We start from the raw sequence: 21,637 nt of genomic DNA, 5'->3' as shown, positions 1-21,637 counted from the left end.
TGACTGAGCAACAGTTACCTTATACCAGTAGGGGCCGCTGAAGCAAGACCAGACCTGAAAGACAAACTGACAAATACTGTATTTGCAACTGGAAACATTTTTTCCACAGCAACCGACAAGAGGTGCTCTGTCTTTGATAAATTTGCTCTCAGCTTAAACATCAACTATCGCAAAATGTCATTTGAAGAAAAGCACACCAACCATTTTGTGTTACGAGTGGGAGGAAGTCATGCCAGATGTGTTTCATACAAAGGTATGCAACAAACAGTTTTAACCAACAAAGACCTATGAATGAACATATAGGTCAAGTACGTTGTCTTAACGTCACAAGACATATTTGACGTCATAAACAGACAGTACAGAGAAGGTGTATAACAATAACCCAACGTATGATTAACTTTCTACATTGGTATTCTTATTCATGCAAACGGCACACATTCCTAACATAAAAGTATATATTCTTATTTCTCAACGTTCTTTCATTCAACAACTTTGTGGGAGGAGTCCTAGAAAACAACTTAAATACCACGAAGATAGAAACCGATGTGATTTATACATTAGGCTTTATAGTGGGCGTTTCCACCACTGGAGGCTGCTGATGGGAGGATGCCTCATAATAACATCTGGAATGGAGTATATTGGCTGGAATGCAGTTAATGGATTCAAACACATGAACGTGTTTGACACCACTCCATTCCGGCCATTATTATGAGGCGTCCTCCCCTCAGCAGCCTCCACCCTTGCAAAGTTTGCTACAATTTCAGAACTTGAACCAAATTCAAAAACTCACTTCAAGAAGAAAAAAAAAAAAAAAAAAAAATTTAACTCAAGAATGTCAAGATTTCAGTCGTCCCACAATAATTTATTTGCTTTCGCGGCGGCTCACATGGTAAACATTACATTCTATCCATTTACACAGTTAGAGCGGTAGAGTAGGCTAAGTGTAGCCTGGTCCCATACTGTATGCACTGTAAGCAACTCTTCTAACCTTGCCATGCCAAACATGACAACGAGAAGAGTTGGCTATAGCACAAACTGTACAATACCAGGCTACAGTACTATAAGTACCCTGCAGTAGAAGAACAACCCCCTGTCATGTTCCACTCACTGGTCTTATTTCCTAGTGGACCACAACAGTGCTTAAGACCATTTACCTTGTTAGGGGCGACAGTTTTGACGGTGTCACCAAACTATCCATCCATCTGAACTGGCATCTCATGGCAGAGTGTAAGAAGCACCCTGCCTCCAAGTCTCAGCTTAATAGTAAGCTAGAAATGTCGAGAACAATAATGATTGAGCCGATTATGGAGGCTTGTTCTGAGAGAGCTCTTTCATGCCCCTGTTCAGACATAATATTAACTAGCATTAAACTAATGTTACCCATCATACTATGTGTTTGAAAGACCTGCAATATGAGGATGGAGTCACCAAAATAGCTTTCAAATAAACCCCAATTTCCATTCCCACAAATTATAATGAATATATATATATTTTTCCCCCCTGAACACGATTCAATCCAAACTGGCTACATAATATTATGGTAACATAATATTAGCCAATGAAGCAATCCCCAATTCAACATACAGAGTCCTAAACCAAGGGGTATACTACAAAACAGGTTCAACTTTGAGAAACAAACAGAAATAACTTATTTTTGGGGGCTTCATTACGCTGAACTTGTGTTTTTGGTTAAGTCAATTAGACCAAGCCCATTTGAAGTTATTTCTGGATATCTAGGGAAGTTAGTTGGCCAACTCCTTGCTCATGCTTTAAAGTATACCCCTCTGAACAGTACTACTTATAAACGGCTTACGTGCAGCATAGTGACCATATAAAGAGACTGGTTTCATCATCTGAGGTTTAACTGGTATTTGGATGATCCTGTATTCATTGTTAAACCCCCATACTAAAGTGGTTGATTTTGCATTTATACTTTATCAAACACAATTACACAAATAAAACATAAAGAGAAACATATTGATCGATGAAACCGGGACTCCAGAAACGTGATGTTGAATCAATCACACAGCGACATGGTCACAGGGGACATGGTCCATATCTGAAGCACATATGAATTACATATCCTATCCTCTTCTGCAGTATGGAATCTTAGAATTATATACCATCTGTCCTAAACCCTCGAACCTGTGACCAGACTTAGTCAGACTGAGGAGTCCTTAGGAGTGCCTCTGGGTCAGAGAGGGAACAGTAAAGGGTGTATCCTAGCTCATCCACCTCCACTGGCGTCAGCTCACAGAACAGGTTGACTTTGGGGACCAGGGCGCAGGGGAGCCTCCCAGCCTCTAGGTGTCCCACTAGAGAGCGGAGCAACTGCAGGAAGCGGTCAGCCAGCGCCTCCTGGGTCCAGTCGCCCTCCTTCTCGCTCAATAGCAGTATGGTGTTGGTCAGCTGACTGGCCGACAGGCGCGCTAGGGCCGGGTTTAGCTTGCACACGGCTTTAGTCACCTTGAGGCAGGCACAGCGGCAGCCCCCGTCCTCTTGGTCCAGAGCCCGCAGGCGCGCAGTCTCCGCCACACGGAAGCTCTGCCGCCACAGGTTTTCATGGCGCTCCGCAGCCAGCCTGTGTGGCTTGGCGATGAGCGAGGCGCCGTCGTCCATCACCAGCAGAGGCAGGAAGTCCACGAAAAGAAGGCGGTCTGTCTCGTACTGGACCTCCAGGGTGAGCGTCTCCGAGGGAACCACCGGCCGGATCACGTAGTCCAGAACGCTGCCGATGGCCGGCCAGTTGATGGAGCCCGCCACCAGCTTCTCGAACACCTCCAGGACAGACTTGGGGGAGAGGTAGCCACCTACCATGCAGCGGTCCCAGTAGCTGCTGCCCCGGGGGAAGTATTCCAGGTTCTCCCTGCGAATCAGCCAGAAGCCCGGAACGTTCATGATGGTGTCCTCCCCGGGGACTGACGACCACAGGTTCTTCTCCAAGGTCAGAGGGACCATTAGCTGAGCGTGATCCGCTGTCACCACCTGAGAAAGAGTGGGAGAGAGTCAGAGAGCACATGGTGTTACTCTTGTAAAACCATAACATTGCAAACCCAGAGACAGGCACCGAGGTAAAAAGCATCGTTTGTGGTTACAACACTCCTAAGCCAATGGCCTGTGAAGTGATATCTTTACCCTTTCCCACAGAAGGATCAAGTTTACTACTTCTACCCTCTTATTACCTGCAGGTCGTCGTAGAGGCTGCCGCTGAGGTACATCTCTCGGAGAGGCATGTCGGGCAGCTTGGCGTGCAGGAAGATCCTCAGCTCTGCGCAGATGTCCAGGGCAGCCCGGCGGGCTGTGGCCTGCTCCTCAGCGGGGATGGCCACACGCTCCTGGTAGAACTCCCACAGTTTCTCCTGTAAGGAGAGGCGCATCCTGGCCCGGAAGAGGTCAGTCTCCCCTGCAGCGCTACGTCCCCGCCCCGCCGCCCTCCGCATGCAGTCTGAGTGGGATACAGCCACGACAGGCAGAGGTTAGGAATGTGCAGGTGTGGGTTATCGCATATAACCCATGTGGGCTGGGCATTCTGATGATTCAAGACACTTTAATAATGAAGTAAATCAAATATGTTGAAAGGGCATGGGAGGTAAATAAGAACAAAAGTAAGGCTATTGGGTGACGACAGGAAATCCAACCCAACTAATGGGAACAAGTACCACAAGGGGCTGCTTTACAGACTATCTTCTCCTACAGAGTGTAACCTACTACTAAAGCCAGAAGTACACCACACAATTTTTTTTAGTTGTTGAGATCGGACACGTTTAGTTTTTCACGAGACAGCGTGGTATGGAGAATCCTCACGACCAAGTGAAGAACCTTGTAGTGTGTGACCCCCAGCCTCCCGGTTTGTGCCACATCGTTTAGCTTGAGCACTAATACACGTTGGGAAGACAAAGAAACGACACGAAAGACGGTCGTTAAATGTGAGAGCCTCAGCAATGTTACAATTTTGAAAGTTGTGTAGTGTACACCAGGCATAAGAGAACCACCCAAAATACCACAGACTTTGAGGTATTTTTTAACACATATCTAATGGAGCTCAATAGAAACTAGCCGTTTAAGTCTATTTAGTGGGATTTCTACTAACAAAACTATAGGGTCGTTCCATTCAATTTCAATAGCTTTGACCGCACCCCTTAATTTCAACAAAACTTTCCATACATGTATGCCCATGGTAGAAGTGGTCAGAAAATAACTTTTGACCTGAATGCCAAAACATTCAGGAGATAGGTGGCCAAATTGTGATCTATGGCGCATACCATGAGACAGACACTGAATGTCTCGCTCTCTTGAAAATAACAAATGGCTCAGTTTGATAATTTAAAAGCTTACTAACAGGATTGTCAAACTAATTGGTCATTCCTTTAAAACAAAAAAAAAGAATGGTTTATGTTGTTGAGATCTGACACGTTTCGTTTTTGTTTTTCACGAGACAGCGTGGTATGGAGAATCCTCACGACCAAGTGAAGAACCTTGTAGTGTGCGACCCCCAGCCTCCCGGTTTGTGCCACATCGTTGAGACAGCCATCAGTTGAGACACAGCATGCACTTAAAAAGACTAGGTGTAACTAAAATGGGAATAACATTGACATTTCAACTTTCCAATTGGTTGGAGGTCCACACAGAAAATATTGACTTGAATGGGAATATCAGTTGTTTTAAATTACAAATGTCAATCTTCTATACGAATCCTATTAAAATCATAAATATAGATAGAATCAAATGTTGTTTGTCACGTGCGGATGAATACAACAGGTGTACAACAGACCCTACAGTGAAATGCTTACTTACAAGCCTTTAACCAACAATGCTTTAAGAAGTTAAGAAAAAAACGTGTTATGTAAAATAAAAGTAACAAATAATTCAACAGCAGCAGTAAAATAACAATAGCGAGGCTATATACAGGGGGTACCGGCAGAGTCAATGTGCGGGGGCCCAGGTTAGTCGAGATAATATGTACATGTAAGTAGAGTTAAGGTGACTATACATAGATAATAAACAGAGTAGCAGCAGTGTAAGATGGGTCTGGGTAGCCCTTTGATTAACTGTTCAGGAGTCTTATGGCTTGGTGATAGAAGCTGTTAAGAAGCCTTCGGGACCTAGACTTGGCACTCCGGTACCACTTGCTGTGCGGTAGCAGTCTATGACTAGGGTGGCTGGAGTCTGACAGTTTAGGGCCTTCCTCTGACACCGCCTTGTACAGAGGTCCTGGATGGCAGGAAGCTTGGCCCCAGTGATGTACTGGGCCGTACACACTACCCTCTGTAGAGGTCGCGCAGTTGCCATACCAGGCAGTGCTGCAACCAGTCAGGATACTCGATGGTGCAGCTGTAGAACATTTTGAGGATCTGAGGACCCAAAGCCTAATCTTTTCAGTCTCCCGAGGGGGAATAGGTTTTGTCGTGCCCTCTTCATGACTGTCTTAGTATGTTTAGACCATGATAGTTTGTTGGTGATGTGGACAAGACATTCCTATTTAAATTGACATTTAATGGCGGGTAGACCGGCGGCCATCTTCATGGTAGTAATTGGAATGTAAGATGTCAAATTCAATTACTTTCAATGGTGTAACAGCTAAATTGCAGTTGTCTGAATGGATAGGTCCATTCTATGAATTATACTTCTATGATTAAAATGACACCCACCTGGTATTCAAGAGTATACTGTGTCTCAACCAATGGCAGGCACAACACATGCACCTCAGATGATATACATTAGGGTCTAAGCGTCAACATAGGCAAAAATTAAACTACATCTGAGTTTACATGTTTTTAGATAATTGAAATTAAACATTACACGTATTTTACCTACAATTTATAATAGTTTGGCAACCCTGGTTTCAAGCTTTTAAACTATATCAAACTTAACCGTTCATCTTTTCAAGTGATGAATACAAGGACGTCTCATGGTATGGTGGGATATGCAAAAATTGGTCAACTTTGAGCCCCTCCATCTCCTGATTGTGTTGGCATTCAGGTCCAAAAAGTAATTTTCTGATCACTTAAACCATGGGCAAATATGTATGGAAAGTTTAGTTTAAATCAAAAGATGTGGAGTCAAAATCTGGTTGATATCAAATGGAACGACCCTATAGCTTCCTACAACAAGCAGTCAGTAGCATCACCCACAATACAGGAAGTACAGCCATCCTGTCATCAGCCATCCTGTCGTCAATAGACACAGCCAAGGATTAGAAAACACTGCACAGAGATGAGGTCAAACCATCTGAAACACACTACTACCCCACTGTGACCACCTGCTACATCAATCCCAAGTGTTACTGTTCAGGCCTCGCTCTGAACAGAGTTAGGCAATGCGTGTGAGTGTGAGCAAGTGAGAGTGTAACAGGCGTCCCTATAGCTTCCACGCTCACCAGTCCTTACCGGTACTTGATCTCGCATCCTCTGCCTTGCCAACACACATAATCGTCCTGCTTGACAACGTACTAACCAGTCGCACCACCAAAAAAGTACCAATTTGGCAGTGCCATTGGCAACGTTTCACACTGTGGGGTGAGCTAACGGCACGATTGTAACTCTGCTAAATGAGCAATGTTGATAGTTGTAATGCGAAACACTGTGTGACACCCTAAATACATTAGCGTACCATACCTGGTTCAAAGGAGTTGGAGGAGGTGGGTAGAGTCTGCAGTGACCTGCTCACTGTTGACCTCATGTCGTGGTTAAGTACCCGTGGTGACGAGCCCATCCAACTTGGTTCTTCCCAACTCCTTTTCCCTGATGGTTCCATCTTAGTAGGGCTGGTCGGAGCACTTATGGCACGGTCATACATCTGAAAGGAGATGGAATTGAAAAGCATATTTGTCCATTAGAGTGTTTCATGAAATGGACATGTCTTCCACTCGTGGTTAAAAACAGTAAAATCACTGATGTAGAGACCAGATGCCAAACAGTGAGAGGTGATCACATTTTGCCTACAACTGAACTGGCACAACGGACAAAGAATGTACATAATAACATTTACAAGAATAGAATTGCAATGATCTAACTTAAAGAATGTCCCACTTACTCTTTTGACTGCTAGTGTTGCAATGCCAAGCATGGCAGCTCCTCCGACCCCAAGCACAAGCTTGGCATTAGAGAGCAAAAAGTCAACAGCCGTGCCCATGCCGTTGTCATCCTTCTTTCCTTTACGGTCACCGTTCACTCCCGCCATTCTGTCTTTGTGAATGTAGCGTTAGAAAGGGAAAATGATGAGAGAAGAACAAAGTACTGATTCAGACGTAAAGAGTCATGCGTTCTATTACCATAACTCAAGGACTGTGTACCTTTTATTATTAAAATATGTATTATTAATTTATGAGAGCAAAAGGATAGTTGGTCAGTTAAATGGCTGAATAGTTTACCTGTTAGTGGTCTGCCACAAGCACGCCTTGCTAAAGGTGGTGTTGGATGGTTGAGCCTCACCTACATCAGCCCCCCCAGTCTACTGCTGAGGAAGAACTGGCCCCTCTTCAGTGCGGCCTCCTTGTCACTCGGCACGGTCAGAGCCTGGCAGCGGCGGAACTCCCCGGCCACGGCGCGCCGGTAGTAGTTGCGGTCTGTGTACTGAAGGTGGCACCCTGCACGGAGCAGTGCTCGGTACAGCTCCAGCACCGCACTACGAGACCAGCCGCCCATTAGGGATGCACATGGAGATGGGAAGACTCCTATGAGGAGAGATAGGACATGTATTTATTTCAATAGAATAGGTAAACATTACGCAAAGTGTAGTATTAGCGTAGACTTTCAAAAACTGTCACCTAGGCATCTGCCACTGGTGAAGTGGAAGGACAACATGGATCAAGTTAGGCTATACTAATCCTGAACAGTAACTAAACTACTTGATACGATTGGGCATATTTAGCTCGATAACCTTTGTGGATGACGGGATAAGAGATGAGACTGGTCATTTGTTGCAGATGTAATTTGTGTAACGTCCCAACAGGAATCTGTTCCAAAAATAACAAGGTTGCCAACATACAACGCATACAAAATTGTACAGCGGCAGAAAAAGATACCGGGTAGGGCGTGGGCAATTTACGTTTTTCACTCACGTTTATTTAAAAAAAATGTCTATCCTCGCTCTGGTAGCCTATGAACTAACATTAAGAATTAGCTACGTGGTGAGTTGATGCCTATTCGGCAGCTAGTTAGCTTGGTGAATTGACTTTGTATGCGTTGTTGGCATCCTTGTACTTTACGAAGTTTCTGGAACAGGTTCATGTTAGAACCTTCCACAAATGACACCCACCCACCCAGCAGCAAGTCAAGTTAATTTGCTATCTATCTAACATTAGCTATGGTATGCCGGTCTAGTCTGCATGCAGCCTAGCCGTGTCAGACCAGAGCAACACATAAGATACTGAAATAGCTAACTAACCACTTTCATCTGACATTAGCTAGTTTGCGTTAGCACTCGTCCAGCAGAACACCCCTTAGCAATTTAGCTACCAAACGTTAGCTGCTGTTTCCCCTGTAGACTATACGACAAGTGAGCTAACAATTATCTATACTAGAATAGCAAAACTAGTACCAATCGTATTGTTCCCTTTGATTGGCTAATAGTAATTTTAAAAAAAACACTTAATTCTAGCCTAGCTAGTGAGCTAACGTTGATTAGCTTTTTTACAGTAACGTTAGCCTCCGAACGATGCTGACCTTGCACATTGAGGAGCTGATACTCACAATCAATTGAATACAAATATACGATATTGACAGAACAACATTTTACATCGTCAAGGGAGAACGCTGAACTTACGTTTGAGAAACGATTTCAAAGGTTTCTCCTTATAAGTACAACAGACACAGTTCCCCCTCGCTTCGGGGTCAGAATGACAAACCGGAAGCTATTGGCTACTTATTTTTGCACTGGAATTACTACATCCGGTTTGAACAATTTTTATGGTTGAGAAATGTGACATTACTGCACTCAGTCTTATTTAGCCTACAAACCTATACACCTTTATATGATGGAATACATTTTTATAAAGGAGTCTAATAAGGAAACATAATGTGAATAAGATCATAAACCAATGTAATAAGACTATATAAGTAGAGTAGAGTAGGTTAAAGGAGAGTAGAGTATTACTTTATTAATCCGAATTTGGGAAATTGTTTTATCACCTATAGCATCATCACTGATTACCAGGACAAGACAAGGATAAATGAAACACATATAATGAAACAAGCTCATATTAATATGTACTATTTTGGTAAAGGGCGGCAGCGTAGCCTAGTGGTTAGAGCATTGTAACCGAAAGGTTGCAAGTTCAAATCCCTGAGCTGACAAGGTACAAAATCTGCTGTTCTGCCCCTGAACAGGCAGTTAACCCACTGTTCCTAGGCCGTCATTGAAAATAAGAATTTGTTCTTAGATGACTTGCCTAGTAAAATAAAGGTAAAAAAAAAAAAGTTTGTGAGCAGCTAAGATTTGACACAATCCCTTGTGTGATCTTGGGTTAATAGAAAGTGAAGCTCATTTTGTGTTTTATTGCCCTCTGTATGATGACCTGAGACATGTTCTGTTTGGTAAAATTGTTGGTGCTCACTCATGAAGTGTTTGATTACAGGATGAACACAGGTTGAAGTTCTTTTTCACAATGTGAGTTTATTTTACATTGCACAATTTATTTTCCTGGGGTGGAGAAGAATATTGTTTGTGTAGAGAGACAAGGTGAAAATTGTAATAGCTAAGTGTTAAATGCATTTAATTTGTTTAATGTAGCATTTTTGTTTTGTGCACACCTACTTGACACTTGATATCGTGTCTTATAAGCCCATACGGGCTGGGCACCATGTTGCTGGTGGTTTCAAGTTTAATTTGTCACATGCACAAGTAAACTGAAATGCTAAACTTGGAAGCCCTACCCAACAGTGCAGTATTCAATATAAAATAATATAACTAATAACAAAATATAAAAAGTAGTTTTTATTGTTATCATAAATATCTACATTGTTAGGTAATTGAAGAAACAGTTACTTAGGAATTACACTTAACTAAGCCAAGTGGTTTCTGAAATTGGGGAACCAAATGCCATTAAGTGGTGAAATCTCACAACTAGCTACCTAAGCAGCTTGCATACAATCACATAATGTTTGTCTCCATTTGGAATGTCTGAGTATTTTGTCTGCTAAATTACCTTTAGTGAAAATAAGAAGTCCCATTAATCTGCGTTGTCATTAATCCTATGCAAAGGCTTACAATTAATTATATTCTTTCAAAAAATAATAATCTTAAACAAACAGAAACATAGCCAATGCCCCACGTTTCGGCTAGATACCTTTTCATAAACACAAGTCCAAATAGAAAGACTGACAAAAGGAGTAATGTTGAATACTAAAGTAAAAAAAATAAATGTTAAAGTGCCAACGAATCGTATCTGATTCATAAGAAAAATGTACAGCACAGTTCTGTCTAAGGTGTGTCTATCTAAGGCTGGTGAGGCCTACTTTGGTTAGGGAGTCTCGGGCAGCTGAGGTCAGAGGTCAGGGGGGCTTCGGGCATCTCAGGTCAGAGGGGTTTCGGGCAACTGAGTTCAGGGGGCTTCGGGTAGTTGTGGTCAGTGAGTTTCAAGAGCACCACCAGTTTTGATGAAAGTGAAACTACATATGTTAAGAACAGTTTCCACAAAAGGGGGAAAGAAAAATAAGTAATGGGTTTTACTATGTACACAATAAGAAAAAAACATGCATCAGAGTATAAACATAGGTGTGAAACCTCAGGAGGCTCATCACACATCTTTGACACCTTGACTGGAGGTAAAGTATGGACATTTTTTGGCAATTTTGCTAATTTACTGAAATAGGAATGTTTAATTAACTAGGCACATTATTTAAGAACAAATTCTTAATTACAATGACTGCCTACCCCGGCCAATCCCTAACGACGCTGGGCCAATTGTGCGCCATCCCCTGGGACTCCCAATCACGGCCGGTTGTGATAAAGCCTGTATTCGAAACAGGGTCTGTAGTGATGCCTCTAGCACTGAGATGCAGTACTTAGACCGCTGCGCCACTCGGGAGCCCTAGGGATAAGATAATACAAATATTCCCTGAGCTATTCCAATATTTCACAATTTGATACTATTGGTCATAATCAAGAATACCAAGGAAATACTTGTATAGTTACGTCACATGATTGAATGTATGGTGGTCTGTATTAGTAAATAAACCACAGAAATCTCACATTACATTTAGCCCTATGGCCATAATGATGTTGTTTGTGAGTCAGATAATGTTAGTCTACCTAACAGAACTTCACAGGTAACCAAGTTACTGGCAGCAGTGATATCTGTAAAAGTGTTTTTGAATATGGTCTAAATTGTGTTAAATCGTTAAGACTATTGTATTTGAGACGGCATATTGAGACGGCATAAGACATTGCGAGAGACAGCCATTACTAATTCAGCCTCATGCCTCTTATTCTACTGTTGCTACAAATCTAATTATAGAGACCAGGAGGCATGTACCAGGAGACATTTTCGAAACCAGTTAAAGTGCATTTAATGTTCAGTCACAAGGGTTAAATGGTCATGTGGAAAACTGTCTGCCAATGACTGTTTGGGTGAAATAGAGCATAAGGCATCAAACTAATGGTGCACCTGAAAAACCTTTAAAAAGAGTTCCAACATTTCTTGAACATTGACCATTCCATTAGGGAGAGTATTTGCAGTGAGAGGCTGCCTCAGATTCACCCAGCATCTATTGAGACAGGAAATGTAATTGCTTAATTGGAATCACTAGGTACATATTATTGCCAACCCTTGTTTGTGTAGTACAACAAAACTTGCTGTTCACTGACTATCACTGCATTTTACGGAGCGTGCATATCTTGGGAGTGTTTTCGGTATTGAGGTAAACTAATTTCTACTTTTATAAATGACATTTTATGAGCTTATACACGTACCAACAATGGCTGTAGGAATAATACAACTTTATCTACTTATGTGTAGCCTAATTACAGAGTGTAATGTCCAGAGCAACGTATCTGTGAGTGCTTGTGTTGTTGATCATAGTGGTATTTTATGTACCAAAAATTTTCAATTTGTTTTCGCCCACGAAGCTGAGCCAGATGTGTATATTGGTCTTTCTTGAAATGGATGTTTTAAAGTTAGTCACGCTTGAATGAGTCATAGCGGTATGACACATTATTTAGTGGAGGGCAGCCTCCTTGCTAATACTGTTGAGGGGTGTAGGGACTTCAGGACATACCACTGACAATGTATGTAAACTTAAATGATTTACTCTACTATTGTCTAAATCATTGCAATTGATCTTAGCAACTTTGATGACAAGAAGTTGCCTCAGGCAGGGGCAAAATGTTTTTAATATAATAGCTGTGTTGTTATTTTGCATGTATTTTAGGCATGCAAAATAGTTGGTTTATAGCATTGGTTGTCAGTGGAGTTGTCAAAATCACATTTGAGGAATTTACACATTGTAACCCTTACACATCCTATATGTTGGTGGTGATGCCCTGAGATTGTGAACAGATCTCTTGAAGAGAGCTGCTATCACATTCAAAAGTTAATGGCAAAAATTGAATTTCCATAATAGAAGAGAGAAAATTCAAAATAACCACTTTTTCTCCAAAATAATTGATTCTGTGACATGATTTTGACATCTTATAAGCTGGTTTAGTTTGCTGATAACTGGTTTTAATGAAGCTCCATTTTGACAAAAGTGACAACTGTGTTATTAATTTATTTTTATGGTAAATATTACAATGTGGTACTTAAATTCTACAGTTGAATGTATTTCTGAACTTATATATTACCTATGTGGTTTATAGAGGTGGTATAACATAAAACCTATCAATTGTAACTTAATTTAGTTATAGAATAATTATTAACTACCTGGTAATCACAAGGTCATAGGCGTAGCTGAACTTGAATCTGGTCTTAGAAGAATGAAAAACAGGCAGCATTGTGAAGAGAGACGGACTAGGCTTATCAGCACAAATCAAATTACCCCAACAGGGTCATGCAGAATGAGACATATTCCCATGACAACTGGCAATACAAACAACATGCTAATTCTTATCATTAAGGGATGAGGGTAATGTAGAGCAGCCACTCTCACACACTGTGTGATAAAGGAGAAGTCACAATGTATCTCAAATAGAATACATTGACCTTACAGGAGGTATTGTATTACAGATGATCTGGCATACAAACTAAGGGTACTGTCCATTCACATCAGCCAAATGAATCCATAAAGAGTTCTCTGTGTGTCTCATGAGCTCTTCTCCTAGATAATATGATTAGCCTAATTGAATTACAGCCGTTGTAATCATACAGGTTACAGTATGTATTACAGTAACTATGGTTGAACGAGAATATCAGGGCAAATTACCTGAGTGTCTTTACCTTAACTCAATTGATTGTGCGTCCTCGCTCTCTCATTGCATTAGGTTCCCCCTATCGACAGGACAGGATGGCACTTCTCGATTACCCTATTCCAGAGCTAGATGTCACCTTACAAGAGGCAGGCCGTGTGCTCCAGCTCACCCTGAGCCCCGAGCTCTACCCTCAATTCAAAAATATCCTTAGCCAACAGAGGGAGGTCCTGCAGGAGGCCCAAAAGTGCTTGGCGGCCGCCGCCTCTGGCCGAGAGAACTGGGTGACAGAGCAATTCAAGAGCCGGCTGCTTTCATGTACCGACCCCCTGCCCACCTCGACAGCCATCCCCGCTGTCTTGCCCCCCTCCAGAGCCAGGAAGGAGTGTGCCCAACTGGAGAGGGCTGCTGCTCTGCTCTGGGCTGTGGCCAAGATGTATAGTGAGCCTTCGCTGGTAGAGGGCGAGGGGCAAACTGAGCGCACACAGCAATCAGAGGTGTTTGCTGCCAGCCGCATTCCTGGGAAGACCCAAGATGAGATTAAAGTAAGCTTTGGGAGTACTCCGTGTTTTTGTGTGTTTTCATACACCATCTCTGATGATACTGATAACAATTCATCATACTCCCTTATCTTATTGTCATATAATGTGATTATCTCCTACTTCTTAACATACTATTTGTATTACAGGTATACCAAGACTGCCTCCATGCCATCGTAATCTGTGCTAGAGGGGTATTTTCAGTCAACATACTGCAGCATCCCAGCCCAGGCGGGCCTATGTCCCCTCTACCGTTCCCTGACATCTACAGCCAAGTGGTTCATGTGATGAGCCAACATAGAGCTGCCAAGAACAACAAGCCCTCTGCCATCTGCGGCCTCTCTGCCCTGCAGCGGCAAGCCTGGAGTGCTGTGAGGGAGGAGATCCTGAGAGCAGGTGGGGCAGCGGCCACCTCACTGGGGTTGATGGAGAGTGCTGTGGTGGCTCTCTCCCTGGAAGACTGCAATGCACCAGCTGATCTGGCAGACACCCTTAATGCTGTCAGACTGGGAGGAGGAGATGGGCCCTGTCTGAGATACTATGACAAGGTACAGTATGGGATGTTTGTGGTACTGTAATTGTGTATGACAACTACTACAATACAGTACAGTGATGCCATAGTGAATCAACTATATACCCTAGACAATGGAGTGAAATCCATTTTTCAATATTGAATCAAATTGTAAGTGGATCTTTACTGAACATCAGACATGTAATTGCACCAAACAAAATTCAGTTTATTAACTCACTGACACAAGACTTGAAAACATAGGTTCCTCTTCCTCTTTTTCTACAGGTGGTGAACCTGGTGGTATTCAAAGACAGCACAGCAGGGATGGTGTTTGAGCACAGTGCACTGGATGGAATGGTGGCTGGGTTAGTGGCTGAGACTGTGTGGTATCTCTCTGAGTCGCTTAATGTAGACCTAGTCCAGGCCAACACAGGAAGCAATGGGTCAGCCTATCTTAACAAGGCTGATTCCTCCTCCCCAAGCCCCCTAGCATTCCCACTACAGGGTATAACTAAAACAGACCCCCCAAAGTCCTCCCCTAAAGCAATTCATCCCATCATCACGTTTGAGGTTCTCTCTTACCCAGATGTCTTTGCTACCCTCCGGGGTCACAGGGGCCTGTACGATGCCTGGATCAACTTTTCCTTGCAGCTCTCCCTGAGGCAGACTCTTGGGGAATCTGCTGCCAGCCACATTCTTGTAACCCCTACCCATATGCGTCACTACAAGCATGGCCGCTGCGATCCGACATACTCCCTCACCATGCAATCCTACCAGCTCATCGGTGCTTTGGAATCCTGCATTGGACCAGACAACAACCCTCGATACACGAAAGAACTGCTCCGTCTGTTCCATGTGGCTTTCCTGGAGCACAAAAACCTGATTAAAGCCACTAAAAGTGGACATGGTGTGGGCCCTCACCTAGCAGCCCTACGCTGGTCCATGTCTCCAGACAACCCTCTCAAGAAGTTTCTTGACCCCTTCGGGTGCCCCTCTGTTTACCTTACTGGCAAGGATTTGATGGAGGGAGTGGAGCTTGCTGTAGGGAATGTGTATGCTAAAGACCAACTTGCTGTAACCTACCTGGGGAGGAGAGACCGGGTCCGCATAGTGCTCAATGGTAAAGGCACCTTTTCCACAGTGTTGGAGAAGCTTCAAGATAGCCTGAAAGTAAATCTGAAGCTGGTGATGCTTCTCGCTGTCAGATATTCCATCGCCGGACAAATGGGAGCCATGGAGTGTCTGCTGCAAGAAGAACAAGCAGGAAGAAGGAATGGATCCTCCCAAGGGGAAATTCACAAATGTATCAGTCCAGCAGGCCAAAGACAAGGCACGACAATGTCTAAGTCAACACTTCCCTCTAACTCTGCCTCCAGCATGAGTCCAGACTTCACTCTGGTGATCCATGGTGGAGCTGGGGAGGAGATGATGCTGAATACAAAGGTGGTAGGCGTCATTGAATTTGCTCTCCAGACAGCTCTGACCCTCGGATCACAAGTGCTACAACAGGGAGGCAGTAGTCTTGATGCAGTGCAGCGGAGTGTGCAAGCTCTTGAAGACTGCTTTCTGTTCAATGCCGGGAAGGGATCTGTTTTCAACAAAGATGGGAAAAATGAGATGGAGGCGACCATAGTAGATGGAAATGGGAGGAACTCTGGATCGGTGGCTTGTGTGCAGAGTGTGAAGAACCCTGTGAAAGCAGCAAGACAGGTCATGGAGAAGAGTGTACACTCACTCTTAGTAGGGGAAGGTGCAGAAGAGTTTTTGCAAGGCTTAGAAGAGAGTGAGAAGCCTATGAGGGCGGAGTACTTCCAAACTGATGTCCGTCGCAGAGAGCTGACAGCAAAACTCAGTACTGGCAACGCCTCCAAGAACAACCATCCACAGAAAGTGGGAGCTGTTGCTTTGGATCGATGGTGTAGGTTAGCTGCTGCAACGTCCACAGGTGGGTTGGTAGGAAAATGGAAGGGTCAAGTTGGAGACACAGCAGTAGTGGGAGCAGGTATATTTGCTGATGACAAGCTTGCAGTAACCTGCTCTGGTGATGGAGATGTGTTTCTAAGACACACAGTTGCGCAAAAAGTGGCCAGTCTCTACCATCATAAAGGCTACAGCCTTAGGGCGGCATGTCGAGAAGTCATGTCTGAGAACTTGAAGGGCAGCTATGCTGGAATCATTGCTGTAGACGCAAAAGGGGATGCTGTTGTTGAAACCAATGTTGGGGTGTTGTTTGTAGCTTCCATGGTTGGTGGCATTGCACGTGTCGAAGTCCTGAGACCCATGAAGAGTTATTTCAATGTAATCTGGGAGACTGACAAACTAGTTGCTCACCTACACTCCAACCCTTGGACACCAGGTGCCACCATCCTTACCCAAAAGACTCTGAGTGGGCCAAGCAGCATCTTTCAGCTGGTTGAACCAGATTTCTTAGCACTGTTAAAAGGCGCACGGGCTGTTTCAAACCTGCTATGCGAACGACTGGGGGTACAGCGTTGCGCCCTAGTATTTAACCCACATCCCGAGCAGCCGGCCCATATCCGAGTGCTACCACTTCATGGTTTGGAATCCAACTGGCGCTCCCAACCTACTGGGGAGGAAGACTTTCAGCCCTATGACCCAGGTTACTGCACCTCAAAGAGTGGCCCGCGCTGGGAAGATGCAGATCTGGACCAGGTCCAGGCCAAGATTCGGGACAAGCTGCCAACTCCTAACGCACCATCGTGCTATGACTTCTTAGGAGATCCTTCCCACAATGGACTGTTCTGCCGTATTGTGCGTGGGGAGGAGCAACAGTGGCGGGTGTGGGAAGACAGTGATCATGTAGCTTTCCTCACTCCCTACCCTAATACACCTGGACTCACAGTTCTAGTGCCACGTAAACCACTGTCCAGCAACATTTTCCATCTGGAAGAGACTGATTACACATCACTGATCCTGGCCACTCGTAAGGTAGCTGGACTGCTGGAGGAAGGAATGCATGCTCGAGGTGTTGCACTCATCTTTGAGGGCTTTGAGATTGATTATGCCCATGTCAAGCTGATCCCTCTGGTTCCTCCACGTGGTGACAAGCCTGCTGAGGTGTTCCCAGAGCACTTCCAAAGCTACCCCGGCTACGTCTCATCTGTCGATGGCCCTCCAGCCAGCCCTGAAACTCTAATGGAAATCCACACCAAAATCACACTTTGCAGGCCTCCTCGTTCCTGGGAGGATCCACAGAGCCACTCCATGTTAGCCATCAAGAGCCAGTGGTACCGCAATCTCTTTCAAATTCAAAATACACTCTTCCACAACACAGTGGAGTACTTCAACAACACCTGTCAGTATGCGTACGCCCTGACTCCTCTCACCACTGACACAATCTCCTCTCCGATGGGCCTGGGATCAGACTCCGAGCCCGTTTACGTCAACTTGCTGGGGCAGGATGTGTACTTGGCTGACTCCATGCAATTTGTGCTGGAGTATTTCTTGCGATTCCAAGAGAACTTGCCAGGGACATACTACGTATCGCCAAGTTTCCGGGGAGAAGATCCAGATGCCACTCATCTTAACCAGTTCTACCATGTTGAGTGTGAGCTCCTGGGCGACATGGATACTGCCATGCATATAGCTGAGGGATATGTGGCTCATCTCACCAATGCAATGCTGAAGAAACACTCCAACATCATACTGAACTCCGCTGGGACCCTTTCACATGTCAAGGACTTACTGGAGAAGTTGGAGGGAGGAACCCCTCTCCCAAGAGTCACTCTGGACAAGGCCATCCCTATGATGCCCTCTCCAGACTGCTTGGAGTGGGTACAGGACGGCCAGCCCCAGTTTGGCAGGAAGTTAACCCGCAAAGGAGAACGGGTTTTGATTGAGAAGTACGGAGGCGCTGTTTGGCTGACAGAGATGGACCACCTGGGAGTGGCTTTCTACCAAGCATATGTGGAGGGCTCGGGCAGACGCAAGGCAAAAGCATCGGACCTCCTCTTGGGATTGGGGGAGACTCTGGGTCTTGGGGAGCGTCACTCCAGCCCCGAAATGGTGCAAGAAGCACTCAGACATCATGCAGTCCCAGAGGAATCCTACAAGTGGTACATCAACATGCGGCAGGTCATTCCTCTACTCACCAGTGGGTGGGGTATGGGCACGGAACGCTACTTGTGTTGGCTGCTTCAGCATAATGACATCAGAGACATACATATTATACCCCGTATGAAGGCCAGGAAATACATGCCTTGAAATATCCTTAACCCATTAGTTACCCAAAGACGGATGAAAATGTTTCCTAACTGTCAGCTCTTTCATTGAACATCCTAAGGGATTCAAGGTGTATTTTTTATTTGGACTATTGTCTACATTTCAAAAATAATAGTGAAGACATTACTACTATGAAATAACACGTATAGAATCATGTAGTAACCAAAAAAGTGTTAAACAAATCTAAATATATTTTATATTTGAGATTCTTCAAAGTAGCCACCCTTTGCCTTGATGACAGCTTTGCACACTCTTGGCATTCTCTCAACAAGCTTCATGAGGTAGTCACCTGGAATGCATTCCAATTAACAGGTGTGCCTTGTTAAAAGTACATTTGTGGAATTTCTTTTCTTCTTAACCAGTTGTGTTGTGACAAGATAATTGTAGACAAGCCAATTGTACCACCCCCCCCCCCCCCAAAAAAAGCAAGATTTTGTTACATGTAGAACCATCGGTCTGTCTGTAATTCTTGAAAGTATCTGTCTGTAAATCCTTCTATGTAAAACTTTTAATCATTCTCTATCCTTGATACAAAATATTTGGTTACATGAGGAATAACTTGGTACAATTCACACAATAGTTCTTAACATTTCACACAAAATAATTACTGTTCACAGGCATCTTAACTGTCATACAAGTGAGAGAACATATTTGCTAACATAACACATTCAGTCAAGGTGAACACTTCTGGCCTATTTAAGAAAATGGATGTTTTGCATATGATTATAAAAACACTTGAGAATACCATATTTGTGTGAATTTTCAAATACTATTGTGGTTTGTTTCATATGTATGATTATTTTAATTGTTTCCTTTATTACGAAGGCATTAATAAACGCTGTCTTCATCAGCCATCAAACAATGTAAATCTATTGTACTTTGTGGTATTGTTACCATTCAAATTAAATTGTTGCTGTGTCATATTGTTGCCTTATTCTTACTTCTAGAATGCTTTGAGTAGGGCCTAAATAGAAAAACAGTAGTAGACATGGTTTGTAACAAGCGGAACTCCCAAAACAACAATCTCCTAAATCTCTTCCATTGCCAAGAGTCTCTCGAGGGAAAATATTTTTGCCTGAAAATGCACAAGATCACAAATCGAAGCAACAACTTCACAACAACACAACACTTCGTGACACCCGAGAAACACAGAGAGAGTAGTCTTGCACTTTTGAAAGACTGCGCAGGTTTATGGACTTTATGAACCTAAACACTGAGATAACATTTAAGTTCATTGATAATCAAAGGGTCAGTCGAGGTAAACTCCTCGGAATTCAGCAAATCACTAAATTCCTCAAGTTGTCAAATAAGCAGAAGTTTATCAAATAGCCTAGAATTTAACAAATAGAGGCAGGCCAGGGATCAGGTTTGTCATTTCTTTCAATTGCCCAGACGATGAGCTACGCACAAGCCAAGCATTGAGCATGTAATCAGAGCCCCATGACAAAGCACACATTCCCACAGCTGAGGCCATCTCCCACAGGGCAGGCAGCACAACATCACATCTCTGCAGGGTTTGACCCAGGCAGGATTCAGATGGGCACACGGAAACACACAGAGAGAACTGGGTACAGTGTTATCCATCTCTCACAAGGTCACATTGCACATTCCAGGTCTAACTACATACAATTGAACCATAGTTGTAATGTGGTATCAATAAGAGCAAACTGATTTATACAAACACCCTTTTGGAGTTTGATTACTTGTTACTGTACTCCCCACTGATAGATTTACACTACTTCTCTGACCAAAGTTCCAAAGACTGGATCTAAATGTGTGTATAAACGCTCAAACAAGAGATTTTGCAACGATTTCTATGCCGAAGATGTGAATAATATTTGTTGGTCTGATGTGTGTAATGAGGAACACCCGGACGCTGCAACACCCGGACGCTGCACTTGAAGCGTTCATGAAACGGCTTCTTCCAGTTACTGATAGGCATGCACCCATCAAGAAACGGACTGTTAGAGCTGCCAAATCCCCATGGATAGATGAAAAATTGAAAAACTGTATGGGTGAGGCAAAGGGAATAGCAAATAAGTCTGACAAGGCAGCAGACTGGCAAACATACAGTCAATTGAGAAATACCATAATTAAACAAAAAAGAATAAGAAACTATACTTTGGAAGACGGATAAATGATTTGAAGAATGATAGTAAAAAGCTCTGGAGCACTTCAAATTCAATTTTAGGCAAAAAGGCAAACTTGGCTCCATCCTTCATTGAGGCAGATGGCTTGTTCATAACAAAACCCTTTGATATTGCCAACCACTTTAATAATTATTGTTGACAAGATTAGCAACCTTTTGTATGACATGCAAAAAACAAATGCTTAAAGGAAGGGTACAAAAAAATATCTGCTGCATTGAAGGTCCCCAAGAACACAATAGCCTCAGTCATTCTTAAATGGAAGAAGTTTGGAACTACCAAGACTCTTCCTAGAGCTGGCCGCACGGCCAAACTGAGCAATCGAGGGAGAAGGGTCTTTGTCAGAGAGATGACCAAGAACCCAATGGTTACTCTGATAGAACAGAGTTCCTCTGTGAAGATGGGAGAACCTGGCACCATCTCTACGGTGAAGCATGGTGATGGCAGCATCATGCTGTGGGGATGTTTTTCAGCGGCAGGGAATGGGAGACTAGTCAGGATCGAGGGAAAGATGAATGGAGTAAAATACAGAGAGATCCTTGATGAAAACCTGCTCCAGAGTGCTCAGGACCTAAGACTGGGGTGATGGTTCACCTTCCAACAGGAAAACAACCCTAAGCACACAGCCAAGACAATGCAAGAGTGGCTTCGAGATGAGTCTCTGAATGTCCTTGAGAGGCCCAGCCAGAGCCTGGACTTGAACGAACATCTCTTGAAAGACATGATAATAGCTGTGCAGCGACGCTCCCCATCCAACCTGACAGAGCTTGAGAGGATCTGCAGAGAAGAATGTGAGAAACTCCCCAAATATAGGTGTGACAGGCTTGTAGCGTCATACCCAAGAAGACTCGAGGCTG

The 21,637-nt window shown here is 43.7% G+C and overlaps 2 protein-coding genes across 4 annotated transcripts; one reads left to right on the top strand and one right to left on the bottom strand.

Annotated features, from left to right (window-relative positions):
• Positions 1-841: 841 nt before the first annotated feature.
• Positions 842-7,519, bottom strand: mief1 (mitochondrial elongation factor 1). Of its 3 annotated transcripts, none has more exons than XM_064988635.1 (5): positions 7,431-7,519; positions 7,033-7,184; positions 6,615-6,795; positions 3,183-3,445; positions 842-2,985 (listed from the first exon to the last, which is right to left on the bottom strand). In XM_064988635.1, the coding sequence occupies exons 2-5, from the start codon at positions 7,177-7,179 to the stop codon at positions 2,158-2,160; spliced, it is 1,419 nt and encodes a 472-aa protein (XP_064844707.1). In that variant the 5' UTR covers positions 7,180-7,184; positions 7,431-7,519; the 3' UTR covers positions 842-2,157. The 3 variants fall into 3 exon arrangements, with proteins under 3 accessions (XP_064844707.1, XP_064844705.1, XP_064844706.1); XM_064988633.1 differs by having other exon boundaries at positions 7,370-7,496; XM_064988634.1 differs by having other exon boundaries at positions 7,033-7,180; positions 7,370-7,461.
• Positions 7,520-11,792: 4,273 nt separating this feature from the next.
• si:ch211-256m1.8 (uncharacterized) lies at positions 11,793-18,903 on the top strand. Its single transcript, XM_064990265.1, has 4 exons — positions 11,793-11,858; positions 13,417-13,886; positions 14,030-14,428; positions 14,677-18,903. Exons 2-4 carry the CDS (start codon positions 13,440-13,442, stop codon positions 18,613-18,615), a joined length of 4,785 nt encoding a protein of 1,594 aa, XP_064846337.1. The 5' UTR covers positions 11,793-11,858; positions 13,417-13,439; the 3' UTR covers positions 18,616-18,903.
• Positions 18,904-21,637: the final 2,734 nt, after the last annotated feature.

The sequence above is a fragment of the Oncorhynchus masou genome, chromosome 15 (assembly GCF_036934945.1).
Source record: "Oncorhynchus masou masou isolate Uvic2021 chromosome 15, UVic_Omas_1.1, whole genome shotgun sequence".
NCBI classification, from domain to species: Eukaryota; Metazoa; Chordata; class Actinopteri; order Salmoniformes; family Salmonidae; genus Oncorhynchus; species Oncorhynchus masou.
This window is presented reverse-complemented; position numbering and strand designations above follow the sequence as displayed.

Coding starts and splice junctions, on each gene's coding strand:
- mief1 (XM_064988635.1), bottom strand. CDS start 7,179: ATGGCGGGAGTGAACGGTGACCGTAAAGGAAAGAAGGATGACAACGGC. Junction 6,796..7,032: donor CAACACTAGCAGTCAAAAGA/GTAAGTGGGACA, acceptor ATCTCCTTTCAG/ATGTATGACCGTGCCATAAG. Junction 3,446..6,614: donor CTCCAACTCCTTTGAACCAG/GTATGGTACGCT, acceptor TATCCCACTCAG/ACTGCATGCGGAGGGCGGCG.
- si:ch211-256m1.8 (XM_064990265.1), top strand. CDS start 13,440: ATGGCACTTCTCGATTACCCTATTCCAGAGCTAGATGTCACCTTACAA. Junction 13,887..14,029: donor AGACCCAAGATGAGATTAAA/GTAAGCTTTGGG, acceptor TTTGTATTACAG/GTATACCAAGACTGCCTCCA. Junction 14,429..14,676: donor GTCTGAGATACTATGACAAG/GTACAGTATGGG, acceptor CTTTTTCTACAG/GTGGTGAACCTGGTGGTATT.